This window comes from Poeciliopsis prolifica, unplaced genomic scaffold, assembly GCF_027474105.1.
Source record: "Poeciliopsis prolifica strain line A6 unplaced genomic scaffold, Auburn_PproV2 SCAFFOLD127, whole genome shotgun sequence".
Taxonomy (NCBI): Eukaryota; Metazoa; Chordata; class Actinopteri; order Cyprinodontiformes; family Poeciliidae; genus Poeciliopsis; species Poeciliopsis prolifica.
Window position 1 is genome coordinate 631,322 of NW_026562502.1, and position 15,933 is coordinate 647,254.

General features: G+C 43.2%; 1 protein-coding gene and 1 long non-coding RNA gene across 2 annotated transcripts in view; one reads left to right on the forward strand and one right to left on the reverse strand.

Annotated features, from left to right (window-relative positions):
• The first annotated feature begins 426 nt into the window (after positions 1-426).
• Positions 427-2,328, forward strand: LOC129355237 (uncharacterized). The gene is made up of 3 exons (XR_008605244.1): positions 427-591; positions 1,594-1,728; positions 2,084-2,328. It is a non-coding gene; the product is annotated as an uncharacterized LOC129355237 (long non-coding RNA).
• Positions 2,329-6,237: 3,909 nt separating this feature from the next.
• The window catches only part of LOC129355235 (ribonuclease inhibitor-like), a 50,572-nt gene continuing 40,876 nt past the window's right edge, over positions 6,238-15,933 (reverse strand). The window contains exons 8-12 of the mRNA XM_055024766.1: positions 14,077-14,250; positions 11,677-11,850; positions 8,844-9,016; positions 6,763-6,914; positions 6,238-6,562 (exon numbers count right to left, since the gene is read on the reverse strand). Of these exons, the coding sequence (XP_054880741.1) occupies positions 6,910-6,914; positions 8,844-9,016; positions 11,677-11,850; positions 14,077-14,250 (526 nt within the window). The 3' untranslated portion in view covers positions 6,238-6,562; positions 6,763-6,909. The remainder of the gene's footprint in view (positions 6,563-6,762; positions 6,915-8,843; positions 9,017-11,676; positions 11,851-14,076; positions 14,251-15,933) is intronic.

The following is a 15,933-nucleotide window of genomic DNA, read 5'->3' on the forward strand; positions in this document are numbered from 1 at the left end:
GTCTGTGTGTCTGTATGTGTGTGTGTGTGTCTGTGTGTGTGTGTGTGTCTGTGTGTGTGTGTGTGAAGGTGTGTGTGTGTGTCTGTGTGTGTGTGTCTGTGTGTGTTTGTGTGTGTGTGTGTGTCTGCGTGTGTGTCTGTGTGTGTGTGTGTGTGTGTGTCTGTATGTGTGTGTGTGTGTGTGTGTGTGTGTGTGTCTGTATGTGTGTGTGTCTGTATGTGTGTGTGTGTCTGTGTGTGTGTGTGTGTGTGTGTGTCTGTATGTGTGTGTGTGTGTGTGTGTGTGTGTGTGTGTCTGTATGTGTGTGTGTGTGTGTGTGTGTGTGTGTGTGTGTGTGTGTGTGTGTCTGTATGTGTGTGTGTGTGTGTGTGTGTGTGTGTGTGTGTGGTGTGTGTGTGTCTGTATGTGTGTGTGTGTGTCTGTATGTGTGTGTGTGTGTGTGTGTGTGTGTCTGTGTCTGTGTGTGTGTGTGTCTGTGTCTGTGTGTGTGTGTGTGTGTGTTTTCTTCCATGAAAATGCAAACCAGAGCAGTAGATCCAGATAGGAGTGACGGTGGAGTGGAGTCGACATCCAGCTGTTCCAGTTTAACAGGTGAATTATCTCAGGGAAAGATGCTTTAGCCCACAATGTTTTTCCACCTTTAAGTTGTTTTGCATTATTGTTTCCACTAAATCAATATAATGTGAATTATAACTGCTCAGATGAGAGAAGGGAGGTGTGACAACAAGTCTATTAAAATGATATATTTTTATATGATTTTAGATGATTTTAGAAGAAGCTACCACAATATCAGTTAATGTTTTATTTAAGAGTATTAAGTCAGGTTTTTCTTAAAGAAAAGGCTCAGCACATCTGTCCTTTGGTGATTTTATTTCAAATGCCAGTTGTTTCTAAATATCCATGAAATAGAGATTTGTGTTGTCATCTCTAACAGGAAGGGCGAGTGTTGGTAGAATCCACCTCAACTGCTTTCCTTTTTGCATTTGACCATTGTTGACTTGTTCTGGCTTTGCTAATTTTATTTAATAACGTTTAATATAGTTGTTCCAATCTTGAGTATTAAATTGAAAAGTTAGAAATTTTAAAGAATTGTTGAAATTATTGAATACTGCAGGTTGGATATTTATTTATAATTCCAAATGCAACATTTGCAACCTACTGATAAGACCGAGAAATATTTTGAGAAGACCAAATGTAGATGATGACTAAATCAGGCCCGTTAAGAATTCTGATTTTCAATACATTGTGACATTTTTTTAATACTCTGCTGGTTCACTTCTACTTTTTCAACTGACCATAAAGGCTGGTGTCCTGTAAAGATGTTTCCTGTTCTACCACACTGGATCCAAATTAATGGATCATTAACAAATGTTTGCTAACAAGCTATTGGAGAATGATTTGATTTGAATGAGGTGTGCTGTAGCAACCCTTAAGCCCCAGTAGTTGCTGATCATTGACTTAATGTTTCACCTGGAGGCATCATTCTCAATGTGGGAAGGTTCCAGTTATATCTGGGGCCTTTTGCTGCGTCTCCAATCTGTTTAATTTCACAGATGTGAACATTTACAAATGCTTGTTTTCTGTATTTTATAGGATCAAACGCGTCCAGCTCGTCGCCTGCAGAAACTTAAAGCCCATCAAATAGATGTGAGGCTCGTTACAAGAAGGCAAGAAATGAAGTGAGGAGAAAATGTCTTCTCTTGGATGAAATCAGCATCGATCCACAAGGTAAATTATGGTTTATTAGTGAAGATTTAATTTGACCCCCTGCCATGGCACGTTTTATTTCTTTTGATGTTGATTTTGTAAATTAAAAAAAAGATGACATCTACAACAGTTTGAGTGTCAGACATTGAGAACTGTAGGAAGAAGTAGACCAGCAGGCATTTTTCATATTGCATATTCTAATTCTTGTACTTTTTTTGTTTGCTTGTTTTTAATCTCTGGGAAATTCAATCATAATTTCACATTGTAAATTGATCACTTGAATGGTAGTAGAACAAGGAAAGCGCTAAGACTGTGCTGGCAGCATATGCAATGCTTCATAATGTAACATGATGGATATTGTTACTTCATTTTCCAGAGAAAATGTCTGTGGACAGTGGATCAGACACTGAAGAAGAGGTTGACTCAGCTGAGAGGGACGCTGAAACCTGAACAGAGAGAAACTTGTGCTGCAGCTCCTCCTGGTGGCTGGTTGTTGAACTGCAGCAGATATTAAAACAAAAACTTTTATTTAAATTGAATTTGCTGAATAAATGATATTGATCTATAATGTCAGATCAGTTTCTGGTTGATCAGAAAGTTCTTTGATTTATATTTTAACGTTTCTTTTCTTCATCCAATCAGACGATGTTTATCTTCACTTCATATAAACATTAAACTTTAACGCTGCAAAGATCTTTGGACGCCTTGTTGCTGAAACACAAATCAAATTTATTGATTGATTTTGTTTCTGAATCAAAGTTCAGAGGAAACAAATCAGAGCAGAAACTCAAAGTTTCTCTAAATGAGTTTTTACTGATTTTCTTTCCTGAATCAGTTTATAAAACATCCAGAGATTTTGTCTCTCCTCCTCTGGGTGAAAATGGCAGTGGCAGCATCATGCTGTGGGACAGGACGGAGATGAACCTGGAGGAAAACCTGCTGAAGAGCTTTGGCTCTTCTGGTCAAAGGTCATCTTCCAGCGGCGGCGGGACGCTGATGGTCAGCAGGTCAACAAACATCATCCAGACCTCAGACAGTCTACAGACTGAAACCAGAACAGAATCAATCTGAGCAGATTAGACAGGATGAGATGAAGGGATTATTTCCTCTAAAGTCTCTTTGTTCAGTTCTGAGTTACTGGAGGAATCAAACACTAGCACCAGTCAAAGGTCAAAGGTCAAACCCTTCCAGAATAAAAGCAGGTAAAGTCTGAACCTCCATCAGTTTTTCTATCAGATGTTTGACAGGAAGAAGCTTCACAGCTGATCATTAAACATCATTTCATAAAACATTATGAATATTTTAATTATTCCCCATTTTGTAAAGATTTAAAGGGACCAACTCGGTTCAACCCGACCAGAGTCCAAGGTTCTGTTTGGTTCCTCCAGAGTTCTGGTAGAAACTTTCAACCCAAACAGCTGGTCGGAACCAGCAGGTCCGGTCCAAACTGCGCATGCCCGCCCGGACCCCCCCCCCCCCCACTTCCCCCCCCCCCCTCCTCAGAGTCTCCGGCAGCAGAGCGGCCATGACGTCACTCGGTCTCCTGGAAACAGCTGCTGCTGAACCTTTAACAGCAGCGGCGGCCTCTGATTGGCCAGCAGCAGCTGGAAGCCCGCCCAGGCTTCCTGACCAATGAGAGCGCAGATAAATTTTATCCTTATAAACTTTATTTAAGACAATAAACAACCATACAGTCAGAATGTGGATATAACATAAAAGACATGAATAACAATTTATCAGGGGAGCATAAAGAAAAGCATGAAGACAAGAAAATAGAACAAATTGTGATATATGTGCCAGATTAATATTAATATAAAAGATCATCCAACAAATTGATTCAAGCCATATTGTTGATTTTGTTCTTTGGTTGGTTGAGGATTAAATTGTTAATAAATAATATTTAAGTTCAATCAAAAAAACAGAAAAGTTTGTTTTTTTCTTTAAACATTTGCATTTATGAAGGTGAAATTTAGCCTTAATAATTATTAAATTGATAAGGAAACTTTTCACATTCATTCCTCCATTTGATTGAAATATGAATAAAATATTTATAACTAAAATCCTGCTGATATTATGGAATCAATAAAGTTACAAAAATCTTGCCAAAATACTTTAGAGCGACTGAGAAACGTCACATTAATTCACATCAACATTAGAGTTAAATTTCTTTAGATAAAGTTTAATGAGGAAGATTCTGGAAACGACTTTAAAACAAACGTCTTTTACCTTGTTAGTGAGAAGAAAGTGATTAATTTCCAGGACAAAGTGAAACGAAACGATTCCAATGATGTTCAACCACAGGAACAGAGGTCACGACCTCCAGAAACAGAGGTCACGACCTCCAGAAACAGAGGTCACGACCTCCAGAAACAGAGGTCACGACCTCCAGAAACAGAGGTCACGACCTCCAGAAACAGAGGTCACGACCTCCAGAAACAGAGGTCACAATCTCCAGAAACAGAGGTCACGACCTCCAGAAACAGAGGTCACAACCTCCAGAAACAGAGGTCACGACCTCCAGAAACAGAGGTCACGACCTCCAGAAACAGAGGTCACGACCTCCAGAAACAGAGGTCACGACCTCCAGAAACAGAGGTCACGACCTCCAGAAACAGAAGTCACGACCTCCAGAAACAGAGGTCACAACCTCCAGAAACAGAGGTCATGACCTCCAGAAACAGAGGTCACGACCTCCAGAAACAGGGATCTGATCCACTTAGGAAACAATAAGACATATTCTGCCAACAGAACGTCTGGCAGATCGAACTGGAGATCGACTCTCGGCTTCTGTCTGAATCACGTCTCTGTAGATCCAAGAACTTTGGCGTGTTCTCCAGGAGAGACAGGAAAACTGAATTTATAAAGAAATTAACTCAACAATAAACCATCACTGTGAAACAACTGGTCAACCAGAACAATGTTACGATTAAACCAGGAATCAAAAACAGTTTTCTTCTTAAATAAAATGTCCTTATTATCAAAATACTGGAGAGGAGAAAAATTATGTTTGTAGATGAATAACCAGGATAAAACAGCCTGCATGAAAGTTAGAGAGAGTTTAATTGGTAGCTTCGTTATATCAAAATTACAAGTTAAAAAGAAATTTAGAGAAATATGGAAAGGTATAATATTCCAGAAAGATGTTGGAGAATTAAAAAAATTACGGATCCAATTTATTTTAAAATATTATTCAAGATAAAGTTAAAGAGTTAAGTTCTCCATTTTCATATGAATAGAGTAAATTTTTTAATATAGTGATTCTTATTTTTCCATATAAAGTTGAAAAGCAGTTTATTAATTTCCTTCTCACTTTTCTTGTCAATGTGTAACGATTGTTCAGCATTAATGAGTCTGGAGGCCTGCAGCCTTTCTAACTAACCACTGACTGAGTCTTTAAGGTTATTTCACATCATTAAGGTTGAAGTTTAGGGAACTTCTCTCTATTTGATCCTTCTTGATGCTTTTACCTTAATAAACAACCTGATTATTAACTTCAGTTGAGGCGATGGATCCTTAATGCCCAATATCAGAGAAAGATGGGCATTAATTTGATGGATCTGTTGCTGTTTTATTATAAGGTTTTAACAATAGAAGTAAAGAAATTCCCAAACCCAAATTTATTTATACTGAAAGATAAACTCATGTTCGACCAAATCAAATGCTTTATAGAAATCTAGAAATAAAACCATTATCACAAACAAGATCAGGATAATCTAATCTTTTAGTAACAACTAAAGTAAAAATGTTGGATCGTTGTAAAGAAAAGAAATGAGACGCCAATTATCCAGAAGGATGTTTTTTTGTTTTTCTACATTAATAAAGTGTTTTGTTCTCCTTCTTCTAACCATTTTCTCCATGATCTAATAAAAGCTCCTTTACTCTTATTACTGTAAAAATGATCCAATTTAATTTGTAATTAAATTCATTCTTGTAGCTCAAAGTCATTTAAATTCAAAGGATTCGACTGAATGAATTCAAATATTCTTGTAACAATTTCTTAGAAATTTGCCAGATTTGAATTTAAAAAGTTTCCAATTAATGCCATAAAGATGATCTGTTTGGACTTTATGCCAGAAGAATTTTAATAATTTTTTTTATCTTTATAGTAAGCTCTTTGCAGTTTAATAAAGAATTATTCAATTTCCAATATGAAGGAGAATAACTAGAATAGTGTTAAAATGATTTCATAACTTTAATAAGGGAATCAGGTCAAATATTCTTTCTCTACTGAATCTGAGATCAGGCAGAAATCTGTCCTGGATTGTCCAGATTAGGATTTATTACTGCAGGTCAATAAATAATCATGTGGATGTTCAGCGAGATCCCAGCAGAAAATCATCACCAGTGACATCAGCACAGGTTGGAAAGATTGAGATTAATGACGTTTGATTAAAATTGAGATGAAAATAAAATGAATTCAGTAAACGTCCAACATTAAAGCAGAATCTGGTGAAGTGATTTTAATAAGATTAATTGATCCAGTTCAGCCACAAACTTCAGTTTACTGAGTTCAGACAAAACAGCAGAAAGTCCATCAGAATCAGGAATAATTTCCATCAAAGAGAAAAAACTTTGATGTTTATGAAACAGGATGGATGGAGAACATCAGCTCTCAGTCAGGGTTCGCTCCGGGCTTTGACTAGGACACTCCACCATGTAACCTGGTCGTCTGCAGGTGAGGATTAACTCAGATTATTATTCCATAACCGTGTTGACTTGTTGCAACTTCCTGGACGGATCAGGAAGTCCAGCCGACGTCTCAACCAATAAGAGTCAGGAGTCCATGCTGGTTGCCATGGAAACGACCCCCCACAGAGACGATTCTGTCCATTATAAAGCTCATTACCACTTCCACCTGCAGAGAGAAGCAAGACGCACAGATCAGATCAGTGAGTTTCCAGCTTCTCTCCAGCAGCAGTCAGTGACGCAGCACATCCAGTAGAAACAGCAGCAGGGCCTTCAGTCCTGATCAGAGCTTTACTGGGAACACTGGAAGCTAACTGGTTTAGTTCAAGATGCTGACAGCAGCTGGAATCAATAAAAACATTTACTTACTGAACATCCTTTACAAAACGCTTCAACTGCTGAACGTCTGAATCTTCAGCTTGTTCCTGCTCAGGTCCAGATGAGTCAGATGGGAGGGGTTAAAGGTCAGAGCTGAGGCCAGAGAAGAACAGCTGATCTCTGACAACCTGCAGTCGATCAACCTGAATAAAGAATAAAAGATGTGAGCTGAACCAGCAGGATGCAGGTGAACCAGTCCAACAACAGAACCACATGAATGAATATTAATGCCAACATGAAGCTGCTGCTGCTTCAACCAAGACCTTCTGACTTCATCTCTGAAGCTGCAGCAGCTCCTGCAGCAGCTGCAGCAACAAACTGCTGCAGCAAATCATCCAAGTTTCACACAAAACCAGAAACCAGGAGGAAAAACAGCTGATGGAGATCAATGCTCAGAAATTCAACCGTTTCATTTTTCATCAGCCATGAAGATTCACTGTCACAGTGGACTTTAGGACCAGAACCAGAACCAGAAACCAGAACCTGGTACTGGGTCATGATGAGTGGGAGGGTTTTACTGCAGAAGCATCATCACTTGATTATAGATCTGCTGCTGTCAGATTCTACAAGCTGAAGTTCCAGATTAAAACCATGAATGTTCATTATTCATTTCTTCTCTCCGTCAATCTGCAGATGCAGCCTGGGCTCTTATTTTGACAGTTTACTGCTTCCTGTTTCCTCCTGCAGCATTTCCTCTGACCATCAGGACGATCTCTGGTCAGTTTCTCTGGTCAGAAGCTCTCAGCTCTCTGTGGCTCCACCTGGTGACCTCCAGCTGACCTTCAGCTGACCTCCAGATGACCTCCAGTTGACCTCCAGTTGACCTCCAGATGACATCCTGCTGACCTCCAGCTGACCTCTTGCTGACCTCCAGTTGACCTCCAGCTGACCTCCAACTGACCTTCGCTGACCTCCAGATGACCTCCAGCTGACCTCCAGATGACCTTCAGCTGACCTCCAGATGACCTTCAGCTGACCTCTAGATGACTCCAGCTGACCTCCAGCAGACCTCCAGCTGACCTCCTGCTGACCTCCTGCTGACCTCCAGCTGACCTCCAGCCCTCTGGGAACCGAACTGATGATCTTCTCCTCCTCTGCTACTCTGACCTCCAGATGACCTCCAGCTGACCTCCAGATGACCTCCAGCTGACCTTCAGATGACCTTCAGCTGACATCCACAGACCTCCTGCTGACCTCCAGCTGACCTCCAGATGACCTCCTGCTGACCTCTAGATGACCTCCAGATGACCTTCAGCTGACCTCCTGCCCTCTGGGAACAGAACTAATGATCTTCTCCTCCTCTGCTTCACTCCAACATCCTGACAGAGTTTCCACTGGACGGCAGTTTTCCTCCTTCACTCTGGTTTCATCCCTCCATCCTCACCTCTGACCTCTGAGGCAGGAAGTGAGCTCACTGAGCTGCTGACAGGAAGCTCAGAGTCTGCATGATGTCTGCAGATATTTAGATTTATCCAGGAGAAAAACAGAAAGGCTGAGAAATCTCAGCATTAATCTGGTTTTATTCCCACAGCTCTGATTCTTACAGTTGTTGGTAGTTTACTGGTAGTTTACTGGTAGTTTACTGGTAGCTTACTGGTAGCTTACTGGTAGTTTACTGGTAGTTTACTGGTAGCTTACTTTTAGCTTACTGGTAGCTTACTGGTAGTTTACTGGTAGCTTACTGGTAGCTTACTGGTAGTTTACTGGTAGCTTACTGGTAGTTTACTGGTAGCTTACTGGTAGCTTACTGGTAGTTTTACTGGTAGCTTACTGGTAGTTTACTGGTAGTTTACTAGCAGTTTACTGGTAGTTTACTGGTAGTTTACTGGTAGTTTACTGGTAGTTTACTAGCAGTTTACTGGTAGTTTACTAGTAGTTACTGATAGTTAACTGGTAGTTTACTGGTAGTTTACTGGTTCTGCTCTGTATTTTGGTCATAATGGGACTGCAGGAAACCCAAAACTAAATCATGTTTGTTCTTTATTATTATTAATAAACTGGATTCTTACTATGAAATGTCTGCAGGTTGGTGGCAACAAAACATCATCAATAAACTAAAACATGGGACTTACTGTAATCGCTGTAGTTTACATTCTGGGTTCTGGAGGAAACACAGAGCTGCTTCACTCCAGGATCTTTCAGGTTGTTCCAGCTCAGGTCCAGTTCATTCAGATGGGAGGGGTTAAAGGTCAGAGCTGAGGCCAGAGAAGAACAGCTGATCTCTGACAAACTGCATCTCTCCAACCTGGATAAAGAATAAAAGATGTGAGCTGAACCAGCAGGATGCAGGTGAACCAGTCCAACAGAACCAGATGAATGAATATTGATGCCAACATGAAGCTGCTGCTGCTTCAACCAAGACCTTCTGACTTCATCTCTGAAGCTGCAGCAGCTCCTGCAGCAGCTGCACCAGCAGCTCCACCAGCAGCTGCAGCAACAAACTGCTGCAGCAAATCATCCAAGTTTCACACAAAACCAGAAACCAGGAGGAAAAACCAGCTGATGGAGATCAATGCTCAGAAATTCAACCGTTTCATTTTTCATCAGCCATGAAGATTCACTGTCACAGTGACTTTAGGACCAGAACCAGAACCAGAACCAGAACCTGGTACTGGGTCATGATGAGTGGGAGGGTTTTACTGCAGAAGCATCAATCACTGATTATAGATCTGCTGCTGTCAGATTCTACAAGCTGAAGTTCCAGATTAAAACCATGAATGTTCATTATTCATTTCTTCTCTCCGTCAATCTGCAGATGCAGCCTGGGCTCTTATTTTGACACTTTACTGCTTCCTGTTTCCTCCTGCAGCATTTCCTCTGAACCATCAGGACTGATCTCTGGTCAGTTTCTCTGGTCAGAAGCTCTCAGCTCTCTGTGGCTCCAACTGGTGACCTCCAGCTGACCTTCAGCTGACCTCCAGATGACCTCCAGTTGACCTCCAGTTGACCTCCAGATGACATCCTGCTGACCTCCAGCTGACCTCTTGCTGACCTCCAGTTGACCTCCAGCTGACCTCCAACTGACCTTCAGATGACCTTCAGATGACCTCCAGCTGACCTCCAGAAGACCTTCAGCTGACCTCCAGATGACCTTCAGCTGACCTCTAGATGACCTCCAGCTGACCTCCAGATGACCTCCAGCAGACCTCCTGCTGACCTCCAGCTGACCTCCAGCTGACCTCCTGCTGACCTCCTGCTGACCTCCAGCTGACCTCCAGCCCTCTGGGAACCGAACTGATGATCTTCTCCTCCTCTGCTACTCTGACCTCCAGATGACCTCCAGCTGACCTCCAGATGACCTCCAGCTGACCTTCAGATGACCTTCAGCTGACATCCACAGACCTCCAGCTGACCTTCAGCTGACATCCACAGACCTCCTGCTGACCTCCAGCTGACCTCCAGATGACCTCCTGCTGACCTCTAGATGACCTCCAGATGACCTTCAGCTGACCTCCTGCCCTCTGGGAACAGAACTAATGATCTTCTCCTCCTCTGCTTCACTCCAACATCCTGACAGAGTTTCCACTGGACGGCAGTTTCTCCTCCTTCACTCTGGTTTCATCCCTCCATCCTCACCTCTGACCTCTGAGGCAGGAAGTGAGCTCACTGAGCTGCTGACAGGAAGCTCAGAGTCTGCATGATGTCTGCAGATATTTAGATTTTATCCAGGAGAAAAACAGAAAGGCTGAGAAATCTCAGCATTAATCTGGATTTATTCCCACAGCTCTGATTATTACAGTTGTTGGTAGTTTACTGGTAGTTTACTGGTAGTTTACTAGCAGTTTACTGGTAGCTTACTGGTAGCTTACTGGTAGCTTACTGGTAGTTTACTGATAGTTAACTGGTAGTTTACTGGTAGTTTACTGGTAGCTTACTGGTAGTTTACTAGCAGTTTACTGGTAGCTTACTGGTAGTTTACTGGTAGTTTACTGGTAGTTTACTGGTAGTTTACTGGTAGTTTACTAGTAGTTTACTGGTAGCTTACTGGTAGTTTACTGGTAGTTTACTGGTAGTTTACTGATAGTTAACTGGTAGTTTACTGGTAGTTTACTAGTAGTTTACTGATAGCTTACTGGTAGTTTACTGGTAGTTTTACTAGCAGTTTACTGGTAGCTTACTGGTAGTTTACTGGTAGTTTACTGGTAGTTTACTGGTAGTTTACTAGTAGTTTACTGGTAGTTTACTGGTAGCTTACTGGTAGCTTACTGGTAGTTTACTGATAGTTAACTGGTAGTTTACTGGTAGTTTACTAGCAGTTTACTGGTAGTTTACTGGTAGTTTACTGGTAGCTTACTGGTAGTTTACTAGCAGTTTACTGGTAGCTTACTGGTAGTTTACTGGTAGCTTACTGGTAGCTTACTGGTAGCTTACTGGTAGTTTACTGATAGTTAACTGGTAGTTTACTGGTAGTTTACTGGTAGCTTACTGGTAGTTTACTGGTAGTTTACTGGTAGTTTACTGATAGTTAACTGGTAGTTTACTGATAGTTTACTAGCAGTTTACTGGTAGCTTACTGGTAGTTTACAAGTAGTTTACTGGTAGTTTACTGGTAGTTTACTGATAGTTAACTGGTAGTTTACTGGTAGTTAACTGATAGTTTACTGGTAGTTTACTGGTAGTTTACTGGTAGTTTACTGGTAGCTTACTGGTAGTTTACTGGTAGTTTACTGGTAGTTTACTAGTAGTTTACTGGTAGTTTACTGGTAGTTTACTGATAGTTAACTGGTAGTTTACTGGTAGTTTACTGGTTCTGCTCTGTATTTTGGTCATAATGGGACTGCAGGAAACCCAAAACTAAATCATGTTTGTTCTTTATTATTATTAATAAACTGGATTCTTACTATGAAATGTCTGCAGGTTGGTGGCAACAAAACATCATCAATAAACTAAAACATGGAGACTTACTGTAATCGCTGTAGTTTACATTCTGGGTTCTGGAGCAAAACACAGAGCTGCTTCACTCCAGGATCTTTCAGGTCGTTGTAACTCAGGTCCAGTTCATTCAGATGGGAGGGGTTAAAGGTCAGAGCTGAGGCCAGAGAAGAACAGCTGATCTCTGACAACCTGCATTTCTTCAACCTGGATAAAGAATAAAAGATGTGAGCTGAACCAACAGGATGCAGGTGAACCAGTCCAACAGAACCACATGAATGAATATTAATGCCAACATGAAGCTGCTGCTGCTTCAACCAAGACCTTCTGACTTCATCTCTGAAGCTGCAGCAGCTCCTGCAGCAGCTGCACCAGCAGCTCCACCAGCAGCTGCAGCAACAAACTGCTGCAGCAAATCATCCAAGTTTCACACAAAACCAGAAACCAGGAGGAAAAACCAGCTGATGGAGATCAATGCTCAGAAATTCAACCGTTTCATTTTTCATCAGCCATGAAGATTCACTGTCACAGTGACTTTAGGACCAGAACCAGAACCAGAACCAGAACCAGAACCTGGTACTGGGTCATGATGAGTGGGAGGGTTTTACTGCAGAAGCATCAATCACTGATTATAGATCTGCTGCTGTCAGATTCTACAAGCTGAAGTTCCAGATTAAAACCATGAATGTTCATTATTCATTTCTTCTCTCCGTCAATCTGCAGATGCAGCCTGGGCTCTTATTTTGACACTTTACTGCTTCCTGTTTCCTCCTGCAGCATTTCCTCTGAACCATCAGGACTGATCTCTGGTCAGTTTCTCTGGTCAGAAGCTCTCAGCTCTCTGTGGCTCCACCTGGTGACCTCCAGCTGACCTTCAGCTGACCTCCAGATGACCTCCAGTTGACCTCCAGTTGACCTCCAGATGACATCCTGCTGACCTCCAGCTGACCTCTTGCTGACCTCCAGTTGACCTCCAGCTGACCTCCAACTGACCTTCAGCTGACCTCCAGATGACCTCCAGTTGACCTCCAGTTGACCTCCAACTGACCTTCAGCTGACCTCCAGCTGACCTCCAGCTGACCTCCAACTGACCTCCAGATGACCTTCAGCTGACCTCCAGATGACCTTCAGCTGACCTCTAGATGACCTCCAGCTGACCTCCTGCTGACCTCCAGATGACCTCCAGTTGACCTCCAGATGACATCCTGCTGACCTCCAGCTGACCTCTTGCTGACCTCCAGTTGACCTCCAGCTGACCTCCAGATGACCTTCAGCTGACCTCCAGATGACCTTCAGCTGACCTCTAGATGACCTCCAGCTGACCTCCAGATGACCTCCAGCAGACCTCCTGCTGACCTCCAGCTGACCTCCAGCTGACCTCCTGCTGACCTCCTGCTGACCTCCTGCTGACCTCCAGCTGACCTCCAGCCCTCTGGGAACCGAACTGATGATCTTCTCCTCCTCTGCTACTCTGACCTCCAGATGACCTCCAGCTGACCTCCAGCTGACCTCCAGATGACCTCCAGCTGACCTTCAGATGACCTTCAGCTGACATCCACAGACCTCCTGCTGACCTCCAGCTGACCTCCAGATGACCTCCTGCTGACCTCTAGATGACCTCCAGATGACCTTCAGCTGACCTCCTGCCCTCTGGGAACAGAACTAATGATCTTCTCCTCCTCTGCTTCACTCCAACATCCTGACAGAGATTCCACTGGACAGCAGTTTCTCCTCCTTCACTCTGGTTTCATCCCTCCATCCTCACCTCTGACCTCTGAGGCAGGAAGTGAGCTCACTGAGCTGCTGACAGGAAGCTCAGAGTCTGCATGATGTCTGCAGATATTTTAGATTTTATCCAGGAGAAAAACAGAAAGGCTGAGAAATCTCAGCATTAATCTGGATTTATTCCCACAGCTCTGATTATTACAGTTGTTGGTAGTTTACTGGTAGTTTACTGGTAGTTTACTGGTAGCTTACTGGTAGCTTACTGGTAGCTTACTTTTAGCTTACTGGTAGCTTACTGGTAGTTTACTGGTAGCTTACTGGTAGTTTACTGGTAGCTTACTGGTAGTTTACTGGTAGCTTACTGGTAGTTTACTGGTAGCTTACTGGTAGCTTACTGGTAGTTTACTGGTAGCTTACTGGTAGTTTACTGGTAGTTTACTAGCAGTTTACTGGTAGTTTACTGTTAGTTTACTGGTAGTTTACTAGCAGTTTACTGGTAGTTTACTGGTAGTTTACTGATAGTTAACTGGTAGTTTACTGGTAGTTTACTGGTTCTGCTCTGTATTTTGGTCATAATGGACTGCAGGAAACCCAAAACTAAATCATGTTTGTTCTTTATTATTATTAATAAACTGGATTCTTACTATGAAATGTCTGCAGGTTGGTGGCAACAAAACATCATCAATAAACTAAAACATGGAGACTTACTGTAATCGCTGTAGTTTACATTCTGGGTTCTGGAGGAAAACACAGAGCTGCTTCACTCCAGGATCTTTCAGGTTGTTCCTGCTCAGGTCCAGTTCATTCAGATGGGAGGGGTTAAAGGTCAGAGCTGAGGCCAGAGAAGAACAGCTGATCTCTGACAACCTGCAGCCCTCCAACCTGGATAAAGAATAAAAGATGTGAGCTGAACCAACAGGATGCAGGTGAACCAGTCCAACAGAACCACATGAATGAATATTAATGCCAACATGAAGCTGCTGCTGCTTCAACCAAGACCTTCTGACTTCATCTCTGAAGCTGCAGCAGCTCCTGCAGCAGCTGCACCAGCAGCTCCACCAGCAGCTGCAGCAACAAACTGCTGCAGCAAATCATCCAAGTTTCACACAAAACCAGAAACCAGGAGGAAAAACCAGCTGATGGAGATCAATGCTCAGAAATTCAACCGTTTCATTTTTCATCAGCCATGAAGATTCACTGTCACAGTGACTTTAGGACCAGAACCAGAACCAGAACCAGAACCTGGTACTGGGTCATGATGAGTGGGAGGGTTTTACTGCAGAAGCATCAATCACTGATTATAGATCTGCTGCTGTCAGATTCTACAAGCTGAAGTTCCAGATTAAAACCATGAATGTTCATTATTCATTTCTTCTCTCCGTCAATCTGCAGATGCAGCCTGGGCTCTTATTTTGACACTTTACTGCTTCCTGTTTCCTCCTGCAGCATTTCCTCTGAACCATCAGGACTGATCTCTGGTCAGTTTCTCTGGTCAGAAGCTCTCAGCTCTTGTGGCTCCACCTGGTGACCTCCAGCTGACCTTCAGCTGACCTCCAGATGACCTCCAGTTGACCTCCAGTTGACCTCCAGATGACATCCTGCTGACCTCCAGCTGACCTCTTGCTGACCTCCAGTTGACCTCCAGCTGACCTCCAACTGACCTTCAGCTGACCTCCAGATGACCTTCAGCTGACCTCCAGATGACCTTAAGCTGACCTCTAGATGACCTCCAGCTGACCCAGATGACCTCCAGCAGACCTCCTGCTGACCTCCAGCTGACCTCCTGCTGACCTCCTGCTGACCTCCAGCTGACCTCCAGCCCTCTGGAACCGAACTGATGATCTCTCCTCTGCTACTCTGACCTCCAGATGACCTCCAGCTGACCTCCAGATGACCTCCAGCTGACCTTAAGATGACCTCCAGATGACCTCCAGCTGACCTCCAGATGACCTCCAGTTGACCTCCAGATGACATCCTGCTGACCTCTTGCTGACTCCAGTTGACCTCCAGCTGACCTCTAGATGACCTCCAGATGACCTCCAACTGACCTTAAGATGACCTCCAGCTGACCTCCAACTGACCTCCAGCTGACCTTTAGCTTACCTCCTGCTGACATCCAGCTGACCTCCAGCTGACATCCTAATGACATCCAGCTGACCTCCAGTTGACCTCTAGATGACCTCAGCTGACCTCCTGCTGACCTCCACCTGACATCCATCTGACCTCCTGCTGACCTTCAGCTGACCTCCAGCTGACCTCCTGCTGACATCCAGCTGACCTCCTGCCCTCTGGGAACCGAACTGATGATCTTCTCCTCGCTCTGCTTCACTCCAACATCCTGACAGAGATTCCACTGGACAGCAGTTTCTCCTCCTTCCTCTGGTTTCATCCCTCCATCCTCACCTCTGACCTCTGAGGCAGGAAGTGAGCTCACTGAGCTGCTGACGGAAGCTCAGAGTCTGCATGATGTCTGCAGATATTTAGATTTTATCCAGGAGAAAAACAGAAAGGCTGAGAAATCTCAGCATTAATCTGGATTTATTCCCACAGCTCTGATTATTACAG